General features: G+C 38.0%; 1 protein-coding gene across 1 annotated transcript; it reads right to left on the reverse strand.

Annotated features, from left to right (window-relative positions):
* Positions 1-24: 24 nt before the first annotated feature.
* LOC143604267 (uncharacterized) lies at positions 25-1,722 on the reverse strand (the record flags this gene model as incomplete). Its single annotated transcript, XM_077080799.1, has 5 exons — positions 1,593-1,722; positions 731-880; positions 470-650; positions 264-392; positions 25-194 (listed from the first exon to the last, which is right to left on the reverse strand). Coding segments are annotated over exons 1-5 (760 nt in total), but the record flags the coding sequence as incomplete, so codon positions are not given.
* Positions 1,723-16,477: the final 14,755 nt, after the last annotated feature.

A 16,477-nucleotide genomic window follows, 5' to 3' on the forward strand; every position in this document is an offset into this window, starting at 1 on the left:
TTTTTTTTTTAAATGGACATGTACCTTCTCCACCCAAAGCAAGCTTGTTCACAACCGCTTTAACATATGCAGCTAGCTCTGTAACAGCATCGTCAAAAATCCTTTGTGCAACGACGTCACCAGCTTCTGCAACCGAGAATACATGAGGAGCGAGGGTTGCAATGCGGGCCCATGAAGAATCTGCATATATCCACCTAAGAAAGAACACAAGAACCAATAAGAAAGAACACATTTGGTAAGCGAGTGGTTGAAGAAAAGTATACCTAACGAGATCGTCTGGGGAATCAAATTTCAGAAATTTCAAAATGGCCCCTTCGAGTTGTGTTTTGGGACCTCGTCCATCATGTGCTTTTAAAATTGCCATCACCGTCTCGGTAGCAATCCCACAACCACTGCACACATAATATGCTTTTAATCATAAACCTATATATATAAACAACCTAGCTAGCAAAACATTCCACACGATTACCTGCCCCAGTCGCCTAAAAGAGGTCCCAAACCAGCCGCTCGAGCCTGTTTTCCATCGGCTGTACACCCATAGGCAATGCACCCGGTCCCAGAAATTAATACACATCCATCCGCTGCGCAACTCGCTAAAGCAACAACAGCATCATTGAAAACATAAAGGTGCTCAATGTCTGTGAATATGGTGTTGCACATTAGATGATAGTTAATTATTAGTTATTGAGCTGAAACAAGTAAATAAAATGAGAAAATAATAGAATATCAAACCTTAGCCATTGCTTCATCTTTCCCCAATCGGTGGCGTTGTCAACCCCCGAGACCCCAAGACACACGGCCCTAACATCTGAAACCGTTTTCCCAGACCTCTCAAGGGCTTGTGTGAGGGCAAACTTCAGTGTTTCGTGGGCTTTTGTTTCTGCAATATACATTAAACCTAATCAGATGTTATTAAACCTAATCGCCACCGAATATTAGTCAAGTTCTCAAAAATCCAGATCAAAAACATGGATTTTGTTACCCGAAACGAAAATCAACTCTCTAAATGGACATCCAATCACCGCATCCTTTATTAAATCATCGTGAACACATTTAATGGACGAAAAAACCTTATTAACAATCGGTCAACAAATAGTCTTCAACAGATCAACGTGAAATTCACATAATTACAAATTATAAACATACACGAGAACAAATCAAAGAATAAAACTACACTAAAAATTTAGAATATTCTAGAAGTCCTTATGATAAGGAATCACCACCAAATATCATGTAAGTTGTCAACAAATAATTAATATTCAATCAGCAATCAAAAAAACAGAATGAAGAGAAATCGATAACATGGATTTAACCCTCAACTAGACTTTAAATGGACATGCAATTTATTAAATCATCTTGAACACGTACAGCTAACGGATGAAAAATAAACCTATTAATTAATTTAACAGCCAGTCAACAAATATTCTTCAAAAGTTCAACGTGAAATCCACAAATCATAAATATACACGAGAAGCTAGCTAGGATCTTGAAAACAAGGAAACTAAAAATAAATAAACTAAACTTAAGAATATTCATTAAAAATCAGAAAGATACATGTATTGATTAGGAAGAAATAAAAGGTGGTTTAGTACCTCCAACAGAGTTGGGATTGCAGCCATTGAAGCTGATGAGGTTCAAAAGAGCACACACGCACCGTGTTGAAGTGCCACCGCCATCGACACCCAACACCACCATTTCTTCCATTCTCATCACTTCCACCATCATCAGATCGTTTGGTTTTCATCTCGATGAATTGAAATAATTTCTTTTCAAAAACGACTGTAGTGGATATTGAACGGAGGTTACTTTATAGCCAGCCGTCAAACAATATTTGTTGCACCAAGGATCCTCTGAGTGAACGACACGTGTATTGTACAATTCGAATATCAATCCTCAAAGGTTGAAAATATAACTAAATAAATCAAACTTACCTAGGTGCTCAAATATATATCCACTATGGTCTGAAAATATCGTGTTAATTATTTAACATAGTGGATATATATTTGTTAATATAATTATATATACTCAATTTTTGTTTTTGGATGGCAGTTATATATAATCATATTAACACTAATTGGTTGTGATTCAACGATAGAGCACTTATTTTACAAGTAAGAGGTTGGGGTTAAAATCTCACTACCACCAATTTATATAGGAGATATGAGAGATGACCCTGTCAGGGTTCGAGTCCTGATCTCACCCGGTTTTACCGGCTCCTCTCCGTCGTACCGTTTGGCGGGCATGGGGGCCGGGGTTTCCCTCAATAGTTGGACCGCTAGGGGCTCCGTCCGTCCGGACTAGTGGCCGGCTCGGGCTACCTTTAGCCAATGGGGGTCACGTACGAAGTACTCGGCGTTACTTAGTTGGTCGTTCCAAAAATATATATATATATATATATTAACAAATATATATCCACTGTTAAATAATTAACACGATTTTTTCTCTCTCTATTATTATCTATGAAAACAAATAAGAACATAAGACTGGTCGCTATGGGGCGCCCATGGATGAGGTGGCGGGCGCCGTTGGGCGCCGAACACCGCCGTGGGGCGCGGTCCAACCAAGGGCGCGGTGGTGCCCAGCAAGCCAACGGCCGGCGCGGATGGACAAAATAAGGTGGGCCCCTTCCAATGGCTTTCATCTCATATTTGAAATGTGGCTCGTCACCGGTGGCTTCTTTCTTCTTGTCGGGTTTGTTGGAGAAAATAAACCGGAGATGGTCGAAGGTCGGAGGTGGTCGGAGGTCCAGACAAAACCCTTTTCATCTAAGATTTGCTTCCTTTTCTTGACAAGATTGAGATGGAGATGGTCGGAGTTCTTTGTTTTGGCAGATGATGAGGTTGAGTTGTTGAGTTTGATATATAGGGTTTGGGTGTTTGGTGTTTTGGCAGAGGATGAGGATGGTTTGGGTGTTTGGGTGTTTAGTTTTATAAAAAAAAATAAAAAAATTAAAGGGGCTTTGAAGCCCCCACACATCATAGAAGGGCATATTTGGAGTGGGGCTTTGAAGCCCTCAGTACACACGTGGCGCTGACGTGGCACTGGGAAGGGGCTTTGAAGCCCCTAACTATAGTGACCAGTCTAATCAAACAAGAATTTGTTTCTCCCTTGAAAAACTACCTTGTTACGAGCTATCCAAATGATCCATCAAGCCGACAGAATGATAGCAAAAATAAATAAAATCTCTCTTCTTAGCTGCTATTGATAATGTATTAATTGTTCCAAAGCTGAATACCCAAAACATAAAACACTTACACCGGCGGTAAGTCAAACCACATTTGGAAATTGCGCTCCAAACTCTACTCGCAATCCCACAGTTTCTAAAGAGATGATCCAAATTCTTCTCCGACCTTATTCAACGGGCAAAGAAATAACTACTACTCATTTTGTATCTTAAAACTGTATTTTCTTTTCTAATCAATTCGTGTAGTTGTAAACATTTAACTATCTCGTATCTTATAAACTTAAATTATTCTTCCCCAATTTACTATTTTAGTATTGCTTTCATTAGATAGTATTCAACGGATTTGATTATACTTTTTTCAACTTCTTTTAGTTTTACTCTACTATGAAATTCCTTTTTAGTTTGTCACAAATGTCTATTTTCAAAATTTATTAACTAATTTATAAGTTTACCCTTGCACAAATACAATCATTCAAACTTTCTTAAATTTTGTCTTTTATATATGTCAATGGCATTATAGTCATTCGTTAAGTAAAAAATACAGTCATTCAAACTTTTTTAAAATTTTGTGTTTTTCAAACCATGACACTTGTAGAGTTGTAGAGGGCGGAGGGAGTATCTTTATAAATGATGAAAAATGTTATTCTTATAGTGACCTATTGATATTGTTCTTGTTCCTCACAAAAGTAACGTCCCTTCAAATCTTTTGAAGTGTAATATTAGTTGTGGCCGTATTTAAGTGAAACTATATATGTTGTTAAAAAAGTAAATTGCCTTCTTGGTGAAATTCATAGGCACAATCTGCCGAGCCAAATATGTTGTTACGTCGAAGTTTAAATCTAAACTACGTTTCAATAATCTAGACGATGAAGTCAACTCAGATGAACAAGTGCATGCGAGCAACATTCACTCAAACGAAGATCAGGAAAGACAGGTTCGAAGAACAATAGACATTGGTGAGATTCTCGTATTTTGATCAGTATTTGGCCAGGATAAACGTGCTCGAACTTTAATCTTGGTTGAAGAGAAGTCAATCAATAATCAATGAATTTTATGGCATACAAATTAGCAGGGGCGGGAGAAAAAAAAGACGGAAAAATTATAAATTTGAATGTGGAAATGAGGGGAAAGAGTTCGAGTTAAATTGGCAAAGTTGGTGCAAATTTTATGTTGTTTTTCCTTTGTAGACAGTATTGTGTAACTTCCTGTTTGTTTTGTATGTTTCTTGGCCTTCTAACCTATGGCTAACATGAAAGAAGCACAATGTGTTGTCATTTAATGACTCCGCTAGTTTCCAAGATGATTCAGTGAATTCTCAATAATGACCGAGACCAAGCATACTGAATGTTATGAAGAGTAAAGCGTCCCAAAGCGTCGGGCACACATGGACCATCATGAGGGTTTTTTTCGGGGGTAAATTTGGCTTGGGAGTTTTGTGGGAAACATCTCGTTTATTTTTTCTGTCACAAAACTTTCCAGCTAATATATGAAGGTGGCGACGCTTTAGGTGAAACCACTACACTCAGTCTCTTGGAGAAATGTCAAATTAATATACACAAATTCAATCCTCAAATTTGTGACACCCTACAATATTCGTACAAATTATTAACAATTTTTTTTAATTATTACATATGATAAGCATCTTACTATCTTAGCTAGTACGCATGAGCGAGAGTTTATCATTTAGAAGTTAATAAGACTCCATACATGTATGCTACGTACACTTAAAGGAATTAAAGAGCCACACACATGAATACCCAACACGACGATCAGTGATATTATATTTAAAACGTGGTATTGCTAAACGTATTCTCATTTCTCTCATTTTTAGTAAACATACTCCCTCCCTAAAGTTTTGCATTAATATATATGATTCAAATCTTTTTATTTCATTTTTATTATTTTGTTTTTTTATTATAATTTATTTTAAAACTCAATTTTAAAGATTTTTTTACAATTTCTTTTATATTTTTAAAATGATTTTTTATTTTCTTAAAATTACAAAAATATTTATTCTTATTTAAAACAAGCATTTTTTTTAATTAATTTCAAAATGCATTTTTTTCTATAATTTTTTAAGTATTTTAAAAGAGTGCTTTTTAATTGTTTTTAGATATAGTTTGCACTTTTTTTAAATGTAGTTTATTTGAAAAAAAAGTTGTGCATATATTCTTAATAGTTTTATATTTAAAAGGGTGTTTATATTTAAAAGGGTGAAAACTTTAGATAGAAAAGCATTTACAAATATTAGTATACCTGAAAAAAATTCATAACATTTATTCATCCAAAGTTATGTGAGAAAAACAAAAAATTACTTTATAGTTTTTAATTTAATATTTAAAAAAAATTATAAAATGAAAACAAACGGTTAGAAGACGAATAATATGCTAATAATTGTAGAAGTTTGAAAGTTTATAGGATGAGGTATATTAAGTAAAGAAAAGGATACGTTTGTTTAACGTAACCCTTAAAATATTATAATAATATTTTTATATTTTATAGAAAGAGACATACAATATATGTATATATATATATATATGTATGTAAATAACGACCCGGAACAATGTTTGAAATGTAATGGTACTTAGTACTAAGATAAAGAAACTCTCGTAAAACAAGTATACATAACGACTAAATATAAGTGTGAAGCAAAAATTAAATTTAATAGTCTCTCATTAATTTACTACACATATATAAGCATAGCATGATCTAAAAGATATGTCATTACAAGTATACTACACCTAATGGGATGAATTAAGTCAATATTATTAAAAGCTAAAATAAAAAATTTTCACACTAACATCTCTAAGTTACTTTCCATTGACCGAGTTTTTCTTTTTATGACATAAGTCATACACGCATGCTCACATTTACAATAAATGGTGAAAGAATTGAGGGACAGGCATTCCACTCGGTTACAAGACAAAATGGCATGCCTAAAATGCTTATTACACCAAAGGGTAGTAGAAACCATCCAAGGACTAAGAAAAGCATTTTAATACATTCCATTTCTCAACCAAATCTGAATCCGTGATGCCTTCTCCTTTTTCTGCCCATAAGCGGTCAACTCGACACACACACACAGATTTGACTTTTGGCACTGCTTAGCACGTATATGCATGATCCTAAATTCCTAATATACCTGTCTTGAGGTCTAAAAGTGTAATGCCCCGTTCCCCGGTGCCCTACATTTGGTCGTTAAATTTACTCATAAACACAGTTCTAAACGTCAGAGTTAAATAAAACTTTCGCGGAATATTAAAACTTTCATAAAACATACATAATAATTCATAACTTGTCTTAAATAAACATTCTGGTCCTTCAAAATAAACGTTAATTAACACTAAAACATCTTGAGTCTTCATATGCCAGTCTCTTATTTGCCCATCATGTGCCCGCTCAAGCTAGTTGCCTCAATCTGCTCACCTGCGTACATACTAAAAGTCAGCTATGCTGAGTGAGTTCTAGTTAATCGGACAACACACAATACATACACATATCATACATACATATCCGAAGATACATATCCATACTTAACCAGCTCCTTTCTTACATACATACATACATACATACATACATACATACATACATACTACCACTTACCTTAGTCCACCGAGAGTATATTCATAGTCCGCCGTCTACACTTATACTCAAGGTCGTGAACACGTAAAAGGTCCACAGTCCTTACCTATGCTCACCATTTATGGCACGTGCAAGGTCCGTCGTCCTTCCCTATACCATCCTACATTAACAACACGTACAAGGTCCACAGTCCTCCCCTATGTTGCAATCTAATTCATAGCACGTACGAGGTTCACAGTCCTCCCTTATGCCACCACAATACAATTACAGCACATATAAGGTCCGCAGTCCTTGCCTATGCTGGCTCCTATCTAAAGTACGTATAAGGTCCACAGTCCTTAACTACGTTCTCATCTATCATCTATAACACGTATAAGGCCCACAGTCACTAACTACGCCATTACATGCCAAGTATAAGTCCAACGGATGCTAGAGGGATTTGCCATCCTAACTTACTATGTAGACATAGAACTCATTCACTATTCCTGTACCTGCATACACTTACCTTGCACATACAATAATTACATCGTAACCTAAGAACACACTAGGCGTTCTTCACATCATTCATTTAACAATCATACTCCTTGTCGTTACGTGCAATATCCGAAGATTGTTCACGCCCCGATAAGCATTCGTTCATAACGTTCACGCATCACCCATACATTACCTATAACATTCATATCTTTATTTATAACCTGACAGTACGCGCAATATCTGAAGATCGTTCGCGTACCGACAAGCAATCATTCTTACCTTTCACATATATCATATATGGCATACACTTATCCCTTAGGATAAGTGTATTAACAATTCACATCGAGTATGCACACAGCCCCGGAAATATAACAAGGAAGTGGGGTTAGAAACTCACCTGAACTCGGTTACGTTCACTGTTAATGGTTGTCCTTCTTTTTAGTTGTGCGCGACTAGCTGTATAACAATTATACGTATCAATTAACTATCACCACCCATAACGTGTTCCTGGTCTAATTATAACCCTCAACGAACGGGGGTCCGGGGGCAGCGCCCCTGGCAGCGAGGTTCTAGGGGCGGCAGCCCCTAGCAGGGTCCAAGGGGCAGAGCCCCTGGCTGGGGTCGAGCTGATTCCATTAACTGTCTTAACACATTTTCCATTAGGATTGTAATTTATTATTTAATTCTCCATCTCATTTTCTATAACGAATTAAACCTAATTCGTTACCAGATCACAGTCTAATTTGTTATCGAATCACGGTCTAATTCGTTATCTGCTTCGCTATCCTGATTCGTTAGCTTAATTCTGGTTCGTCATCTGGTTCGTCATTCTGATTCGTTATCCGAACATAGCGAATTGGGCAAGTAACGAATCACTTGACTTGTCTGTTTCGTTATCTCATTTTGTTAGCCTAATTCGTCATCTTGTCACACGAAGGAGTCCCCATTCGTTATGAACGCGTAACGAATTGATCAATTATAACGAATCACCCTTGTTCTTATCCAAACTTTGACTAGGAGGTCAAAGTTAAAATTGATAAGAACAATAATAGTCAACGGACCTCAGATCTACGATTAAACCCTTATTTCGTGATGAAATAACACGATTTAGGTATCAATGGATTCGTCTACCCAGCGCCTACAAACCCTACCCATTCAACGTTCAAATACTACGTATCATTGGGTGCGATTTATAAATATATACATACGACTTATATACCCTCGATTAATCAATCAAATGCTAACCAATTTCAGTAGGGTTTGTTGTGTTGGATTCGTTTTCATCATTCTCATACAGATCTAAGATCTCCCAAACAAATCCGAACCTAAAATGAACGATTTCTAAATATAAACGTACCTTAAACGAGTCGAACTACGAATACGGTCAAGTCTTGATGTTGGTTTGGCTTGTCACGACGTTCCAGCACCAACAAGCTCGGGTTTTCGCCTTCGGATCTTGGCTCGGGTTATAGGATAGTGTTCGTGTGTGTTTTTCAAGGTGTAGGCTATGGTGTAGAAATAAAAATGGAAAGGATTAGGGTTCAAGGGGTATTTATACTCCCTTAAGCCCATGGACCTAAGACCCATCTTTCCTTTTCGGTCCATATTTAATTCCGTTTAATTAGCCTATTCCACATATCCTTAACCTTTTATTATTTCTCTACTAATTCAAGTAAACTTTTTCATCATAAACAAATAATATATATAATATTATTCTTAGAAATTTCTGGATGTTACAAAAAGTTGGCACTTCATTGTTATGTATCAAACCAACAATATCATAACACTTTTAAGCTTAAAAACCAATAATCAGAATATGTTAACCATAACCAGGCTGATTAATTTTAAACATTGAAAAACATTAAATAAACCAATTTATAAATTATACAACACAAGTTTTAACTAGCGTCATGGATTCCTCACTTAGTCACTTGTGGCCTAGTGGTAAGAGGCTTGGGTTTTTCCAGTGGAGACTCAAGTTAGAATCCCACTTGTATCATTTTTTGGTGGATATTGACAATGAAGAATTTGAGCTAGGCTTTGCGCAAAGATTATCAGTTCGAACCCTGAGCTCGCCCGGGTTTTCGTCCCACCGTGTGTTACTCTATATGGTTATGCTCTTGTGGTATGTTTTCCTGGGGTAATGCCCAAGCCAAACGTGAAGCCATCGTGGGCCCAGTTAAGACAACATAGTCTGGTTAGAGTGTGGGGCATAAGGACTCTCCAAATTTGAAGAGTGCAATAGCCTAAATACAAGAAAGTCATTGTTCTAAAAAAATATCCAACGTTATGGATTAGGTTGTAACTATCACTTTGTTGTGTTGTCCACCCATATCATTTATTTGGGCTTGTCCCCAGTTTATTTGGGTTTGTCCCCAGTTTGTTGGGTTTACTCCTAATTAATATTATAAGTTATTTGTATTAGGTATCCTAAGTTCAATTGCAAGGATCATAGAAGGATCAATACCCATGGTAACTTAGATCTACTTAGATCCTATGGTATGACTCCTACTTAGCAAATTTATACTTATTCGGCTTAAATGTTTCTAAATTCTTTTATGTAAGGGTTCATGATCCTTAATTTGTCTTTAAAAGGATATTCTATCCTAAAAGCTTTTTCTCAAAATTGTTTATGGAAACAATTTATGGACTTAAGCTATAACAAACAATATTTCAAAATAATGAATAACAAGCAAAATAATTAAAAGATTTAATTTTATTATTGTTATTAAGCCACCCGGACTTAACAAAATCCTTAACCCGGACTTCACCATTCAAAAGATGGACCATCCATCCGGGTTAAGCGAGTGTTACTAATTGTTCATAAAAGTGCAGGAAAATAAAAACAGGGGTATCAAAGACTTCATCCCCACAAACAGAGGATTCCTTCACCTTTGCTACCCCCGATAATTGTCTTAAGGATCATAGATCCTTTATCCTAGTTACTATTGTCTGTTACAAACCATGATCAAATATCCTGAAAAACATAAATAAGCCAATAAAAAAAACGGGCTCGGGCCTTATCTATTTTATTCTTCATTGCCCGCCTGAGCAGCTTCCTCACCAGCTGCTGCTTCCTTCCATCATCCTTCTCACCCGTATCCTTCGCACCACTCGTTCCAGCTCCACTTCCATCAGCTACCTCAACATCCTCCTGTCATCTCCTCCACCAAGAGCAACCAAAGCCTGCCTCCACTTCTCCACATCCCAAGATGACCTATCAAAGGCGGGATCACTAGCTTCCATAGCCATCTTGATCCTATCCTGCAACACTGACCTGCCCGCCCACATTTTGGCCTCCTCAGTAGCTTGCTTCAACTCCCCTTGATGTTTGGATTAGGTGGAAGATAGCAGTTCCTCTAAGCGTTTATTGTCCTTGGCAAGCTTGGCTCGGGATTTGTCCTTGGTAGCAGCCGCGGTTCCCATTCTAGTAAGGCTCTCCTTCAGTTGGCCCACAATTTTCTCATGGTAACTTCGGGAAGAGTTTACAGCTTGTACGAGACGATTGCATAAGATTTAAAGGATATTTGATTCATTAATAAAGAATACCAGCCTCAAGGATACTTACAGCTATAAGCACATCAAAAGGACTTTCTGATTCTGAAGATCTTTTCCTTTTTGATGCTCCTGATTTGGCCCGGGTAGTGGTGGTTCGTGGTTCAGAAGTGATGGTTGCCTTCAGAGCTTCCTTCTTAACGACTTGAGGAGTTATGAGGCGATCCGACTTGAGGAGTTATGAGGTGATCGATATCCTCCAGTGAGAACCCACTGAGAGACTTGTTGGACTTCTGAGCACCTACAAAGCACAAAGAGCAGATAAGTTTTCTATTGATTCATTTTATTATATAGCTTTAAGTCTTACTTGACATATTGCTCGTGGATTCTGAAGAGATTTCACAAAAAGCCTCTATGAATTTGGCCTAGAAGGTGCGAACTTCAGGATCCAGGGCAAGAAATCTTTTTGCCTTTTTCTCTTGCTCCAGTTAGGTTAGCCAACGAAGCAAAGTTATCCACTGCAAGAAGAGAAACATAATAGCATTGATTAAAAGAAGGATCGATTATCCTAAATAACTTCTTCAAGGATATAGGATCCTACCCTTTTTAACCCATTTCAACGGTAAATCAACCCCACCAGGAATGGAGCTTCGATTAACAAAAATGAATTGACTCCTCCAAAGGGCCATTTTTGGTAACTTTGGAAATTAGAGTAGGCTGTCGGGGTTTAGATTTTAAAACAAATCGGTTTGACCCGTGAGTGGTTAAGGTGTAAAGGTGTGATAGCTTCGGGATGTTGAACTCAACATCCTCTTCCTCTATTATCCTTTCAATAGTGTGCAAGACCCTCCACATCATCGGCATAGCCTGGATATAAGACATTCCGGTTGCGTAGAAGAAGCTTTGGGTAAAAGAAGAGAAAGGATACGTGTAACCAACGAGGAAGGGACAAGCCGGAAAGCAAATACAAGTTTTCGAGTAGGCGTCACATCGGATTAAGGAATCAAAGGTCGGAAAAAAGTTTCCGGTGGGAACAATGGATTAAGCTGTCGATTTCGGGATCTGTAAATTTACATATCTCAAAAGATGGGTTTATAAGAAAGTTATGGAATTGCATTTCTGCTAACTCCGACTGATCGAAAGAAGAAGTGGAAACGGTGGACATGTTTCGAGAAGAAAATATTATTTAAAGAAAATGAAAAGTGGAGAAAGAATGACACCTGATGAGATTAATGAGTTATGTGGTTATAAAGAAGTATAACAATCACATATATAGGCGGCTAAGAAAGTAATAAGGGTTAACGATAATAATTGCGTCTGAAACAGGTCTAATAGTTTTATCTTTTGCAGGAAGTTCGAAATTCAAAGTGACAGTTGTAACCCTTAAACACCCGCCATTTTGGGGGCAATTGTTAGGGCATTGATTTTTTGCTGAGGATACTCTATCCTTATGTAGCTTGTGGATCATTTATCCTTGAGATATAGTCCAAGTTGCGAAGGATCAAGCATCTTCGGTATTACTTGTAATCTAACGATTGTGTTTGAATGGTGTTGTGATTAATAGATATAAAGGCTGTATGATCAATTCTACCTATTTTGGACAAAAATCTTCTAAGGATAATGTATCCAAATCTGATATGTGAGGTTTAGTGCAAAAATGATAACAGCGAATATATCAACGAAATAGAGATGAACACCGTGATTTGTTGCGAGGAAAAACCCCTTGATCTTGTTCAGATCAAAGGAAAAACACTCTGGGTAATGACAAATCATCTATCACCACTTTATTAATATCAAAAAAGGGTTACAATGGGAGGAGTTTATGATCAATGAATACAATTGAGCTATGTGTGTGATTACAGAGGACTATCAGCTAGAGTATGTGCGAGTGTCACTATATGACCGAGTATTGATCATAAACTCGATATATAAAGAAAAGAAAAGTACAACTAACAACTAACTCCTACTAATCCGCAATTTCTCCACTCTCTTCCTTCGTGCCTTTTGACCACGTGCTATAGAAGTCCAGTAGCGAAATAGGTGGTGGACTGAGTCTTAGAGTCGTTGCATTCATCAAATAACAACCTACACACAAGAGACAATTGTTAATTATACCAACTGATGAGGATCCTTGATCCTGTTACAGCTCCGAAGCCCTTCAAAAGGATAATAGATCTAGATATGCCATCAAGAATAATATATCCTTAGTGTCAAAATTATTTGGCCTAACAATTGCCCCCAAAATGGCGGGTGTTTATGCTTTACAGCTGACATTTTGAAATTTGAATCCCTGCAAAAAGTAGATGATTAGATAGTCGTCAGATATATTTATTATCCAACCCTTGATATTAATCATAACCGCCTATATATGCGATTCCTATAATCCTTTTATAACCACATATCCAGGCCGCTCATCAGGTATCCTTCCTTCTTTCTTTATCTTTTTTCTTATTCTGATAAAAATGTCTGTCGCCTCTTCTTCTTCTTCTTCTTCTTCTTCTTCTTCTCCCTCTAAACAATTCGACCAGCCTTCCGATGACTCTGTTTTGATGGAGATGCAACCTCAAAACCTTATAGCCAATCCATCTGTGGAAATATGCAAGTTCACGGACCCGAAGATCGATGAATTCCGAGCACTGTTTCCACCAGAAATCATTTTCCAACCGTACGATTCCGGCGTTCGATGTGACGTTTACTCTCAAACCTGGGTGTGTTTCTGGCTTGTCCCTTTCTCATTGGATCCACTTATCCTTTTCCCCCTTTCACACAGAGTTTCTTTGAAGCCACCGGCATATCGTATATTCAAGCTATGCCCATGATTTGGAGGGTTCTAGGCACCATTGAGAGAATCATCGAGGAAGAGAAGATTGATTTCGGCATCCCGGAATTGTCTCACCTTTATACCCTAACCACTCACCGTCCAAGTCGGTTCATTCTGAAGTCCAAACCTCGACAACCCCATCAGATCTCAAAAGTAACTTTAAATGATTCCTTTTGGAGGAATCAGTTCTTCTTTGTGAATCGCAACTCTATACTTGGTGGGGCTGATTTACCTTTAAAATGGTTCAGAAAGGGTAGGATCCTGGATCCTTAACAAAGACATAATCCATGATGACCGGTCTCACTCCGAATCTCTTTTCTTTTTTATTTGCAGTTGAGAACTTTACTTCCCTGGGTAAGCTACCTGGAACAGAGGAAAAAACAAAACGATTTCTTGCTCTGGATCCAGAGGTTAGAACTTTCCGAGCCCGGTTTATCGAAGCTTTTTGTGAAATCTCCTCAGATTCCAACATGCCAAGTAAGAGTAGCATTTGGATAATAAATATAAATAAGTAAAAATAAAACAGAATACTTATCTGCTGCTTGGTTTGTGCAGGTGCTCAAAAATTTCAGAAGTCCGCCAGCAAGTTCTCCTTGGAGGATATTGACAGCATGATTACTCCTCAACATATTAAGAAAGAGGCTTTGAAGGCAGCAACCACTTCCAAGCCAAAAACTGCAACTACCAGAGCCAAGTCAGCAGCTTCCAAGAGAAAGAGATCTTCCGAACCCGAGACCCACTTTGACATGATCCTCACTGTAAGCATCTTGTATCCTGACGTCTTGAATTTAAGGATCCAATATCCTTCTAACCTTCTCCTAACTGTTGGTCATAGGCTGTGATTACTTGCAGGCTGACCACTATGAAAAAATAGTGACCCAGATGAGTGAGAAGTTGTCCGGGATGGGAAGTGCTGTAGTCACCAAGGATAAAGCCTTAATCCAGCTCTCGAAAGGCAAGAAGCAGTTGGAGGATCAACTATCCTGCGCCGAAGCCCAACGCCAAGAAGAGGTGAAACAGGCTACCGAAGAGGCAAAGATTTGGGATGCGAGAACAGTTTTGCAAGCTAGGATCAAGATGGCGATAGAGGCTGGTGATCCTGCTTTCGACAAGGCTGTTTGGGATGTTGAGAAGTGGAAAGTGACTTTGGTGTCTCTTGGTGGTGAGGAAGATGTGGAAATGGCGGAAGGAGCTAGAACTAGCGGGGTGAAGGATGTGGTGGAAGCTGGTGAAGGAGCAAGTGCCGCGGAAGGCGAGGATGATGCTTGAACGGGCGATGAAGGATATCAAAGACAAGGCCCGAGCCCGTTTTTTTTATTTTGTTTTGATTCTGTTTTCATGGATAATGGTCTGTAATGGATAATAGTAGCTAGGTTGAAGGATCAGTGATCCTTAAGACAATTTCAAAGGGTGGCAAAGGTGGATGGATCCTCTGTTTCTCGGGATGAAGCCTTTGGCGCCCCTGTTTTTATTTTCCTTCACTTTATGAACAATTAGTAGCACCTGCTTAACCCAGGTGAATGGTCCGTCTTTTGTATGGTAAAATCCGGGTTAAGGATTTTGGGTAAGTCCCATTAAGATTAACCGGGGTTAGACCCATTAAGCTGGGGGCAAGCCCATAAATAAACTGGGGACAAACCCGTGCAACTGGGGACAAGCTCGTGAACTGGGGACAAGCCCAACACTGGGGACAAGCCCAAAACTGGTGTTAAACTGGGGACAAGCCCAAATACTGGGTACTGGCCCAAACGTGAGTGACGTGAAACGCCAAAACCTTAGCTAACATGAAAATTTTAGAAACCTTTGTCTTGAGATAACGTGAAAACGTTATAAACCGGTGGTATGGTACGTCTACCATAAATCGTAGGATCCTCCATATAGCCAAAAACAACGAAATTGTCAGCCACTAAACGTGTACTGGTCCCGCTGCCCCGGACTATACGTTGGATAGCGTGCGCTCCAGGCGAGAGTGTAGAAACTCTAATTTATAAGAAAGGTGAAAACCTTTAAACCTTAGAGGATATGACCATCGGGGGTCATACCCAATCGTGGGCTAGGCCAAGGGAAATAGTAAAGTACCTTAGACGTAAAGGAGAGGTGGCCAACCTCTTGATCATTGAACATATTACTACCCTGCACTGTTACTTAAAACTTGGAAAGAACAAATGTTAAGAATATGTTATCCTTAAACTAATAAGAATCTTAAATGAGTAAGTAATTAGATAGATATTACCAATTTTGGGATCCTTGATCCTTTTAGGATACTTGATCCTGGTCAGAAAAAAGTACTTCTTGAGGTGGATAGTGTTTTGGATAAAAATTTGCTAAGGATAATGTATCCAAATCTGTTATGTGAGGTTTAGTGCTAAAATGATAACAGCGAATATGTAAACGAAATAATGATGAACACAAGGATTTGTTACGAGGAAAAGCCCTTGATCTTGGTCGGGTCGCCGACACAAAAACCCCGGGTGATGACAAATCGTCTATCACCACTTTTATTAATCAAAAAAGGGTGTTACAAGGGTTGGAAGCTATGATCATCGATTACAATGATGTCTAAGTGTGTGTATAATGTTAATTTTGTAGAGAGCAGAGGGTGTTGTCTATGCCTAATTGATCATAAACTCATTTAAATAGGAAAATAATAACAAATATCCCTATTTTTAGCCTAGAATCAAGCCATTCCTTCATGGTAATTTTTTCCTTAATTATCCACGCGTTTTGTTGACTTGATTGCGAGATTATAGGTTGGACTTGGTAACTAGCCGTTATACCTGCCAAATATATCAAGATGACAAAGGAAAATCGTTAATAAATAATAAGTACTGAGGATCATTGATCCTGACAGGATCTGCAACATATTCTAAGGATAGTTGATCCATATTATATGCCAGGATAACATATCCACAGTGTCAAAT

The sequence above is a fragment of the Bidens hawaiensis genome, unplaced genomic scaffold, assembly GCF_021521415.1.
Source record: "Bidens hawaiensis isolate Kalapana, Puna unplaced genomic scaffold, B.hawaiensis_p1.1 tig00064551_1, whole genome shotgun sequence".
Taxonomy (NCBI): Eukaryota; Viridiplantae; Streptophyta; class Magnoliopsida; order Asterales; family Asteraceae; genus Bidens; species Bidens hawaiensis.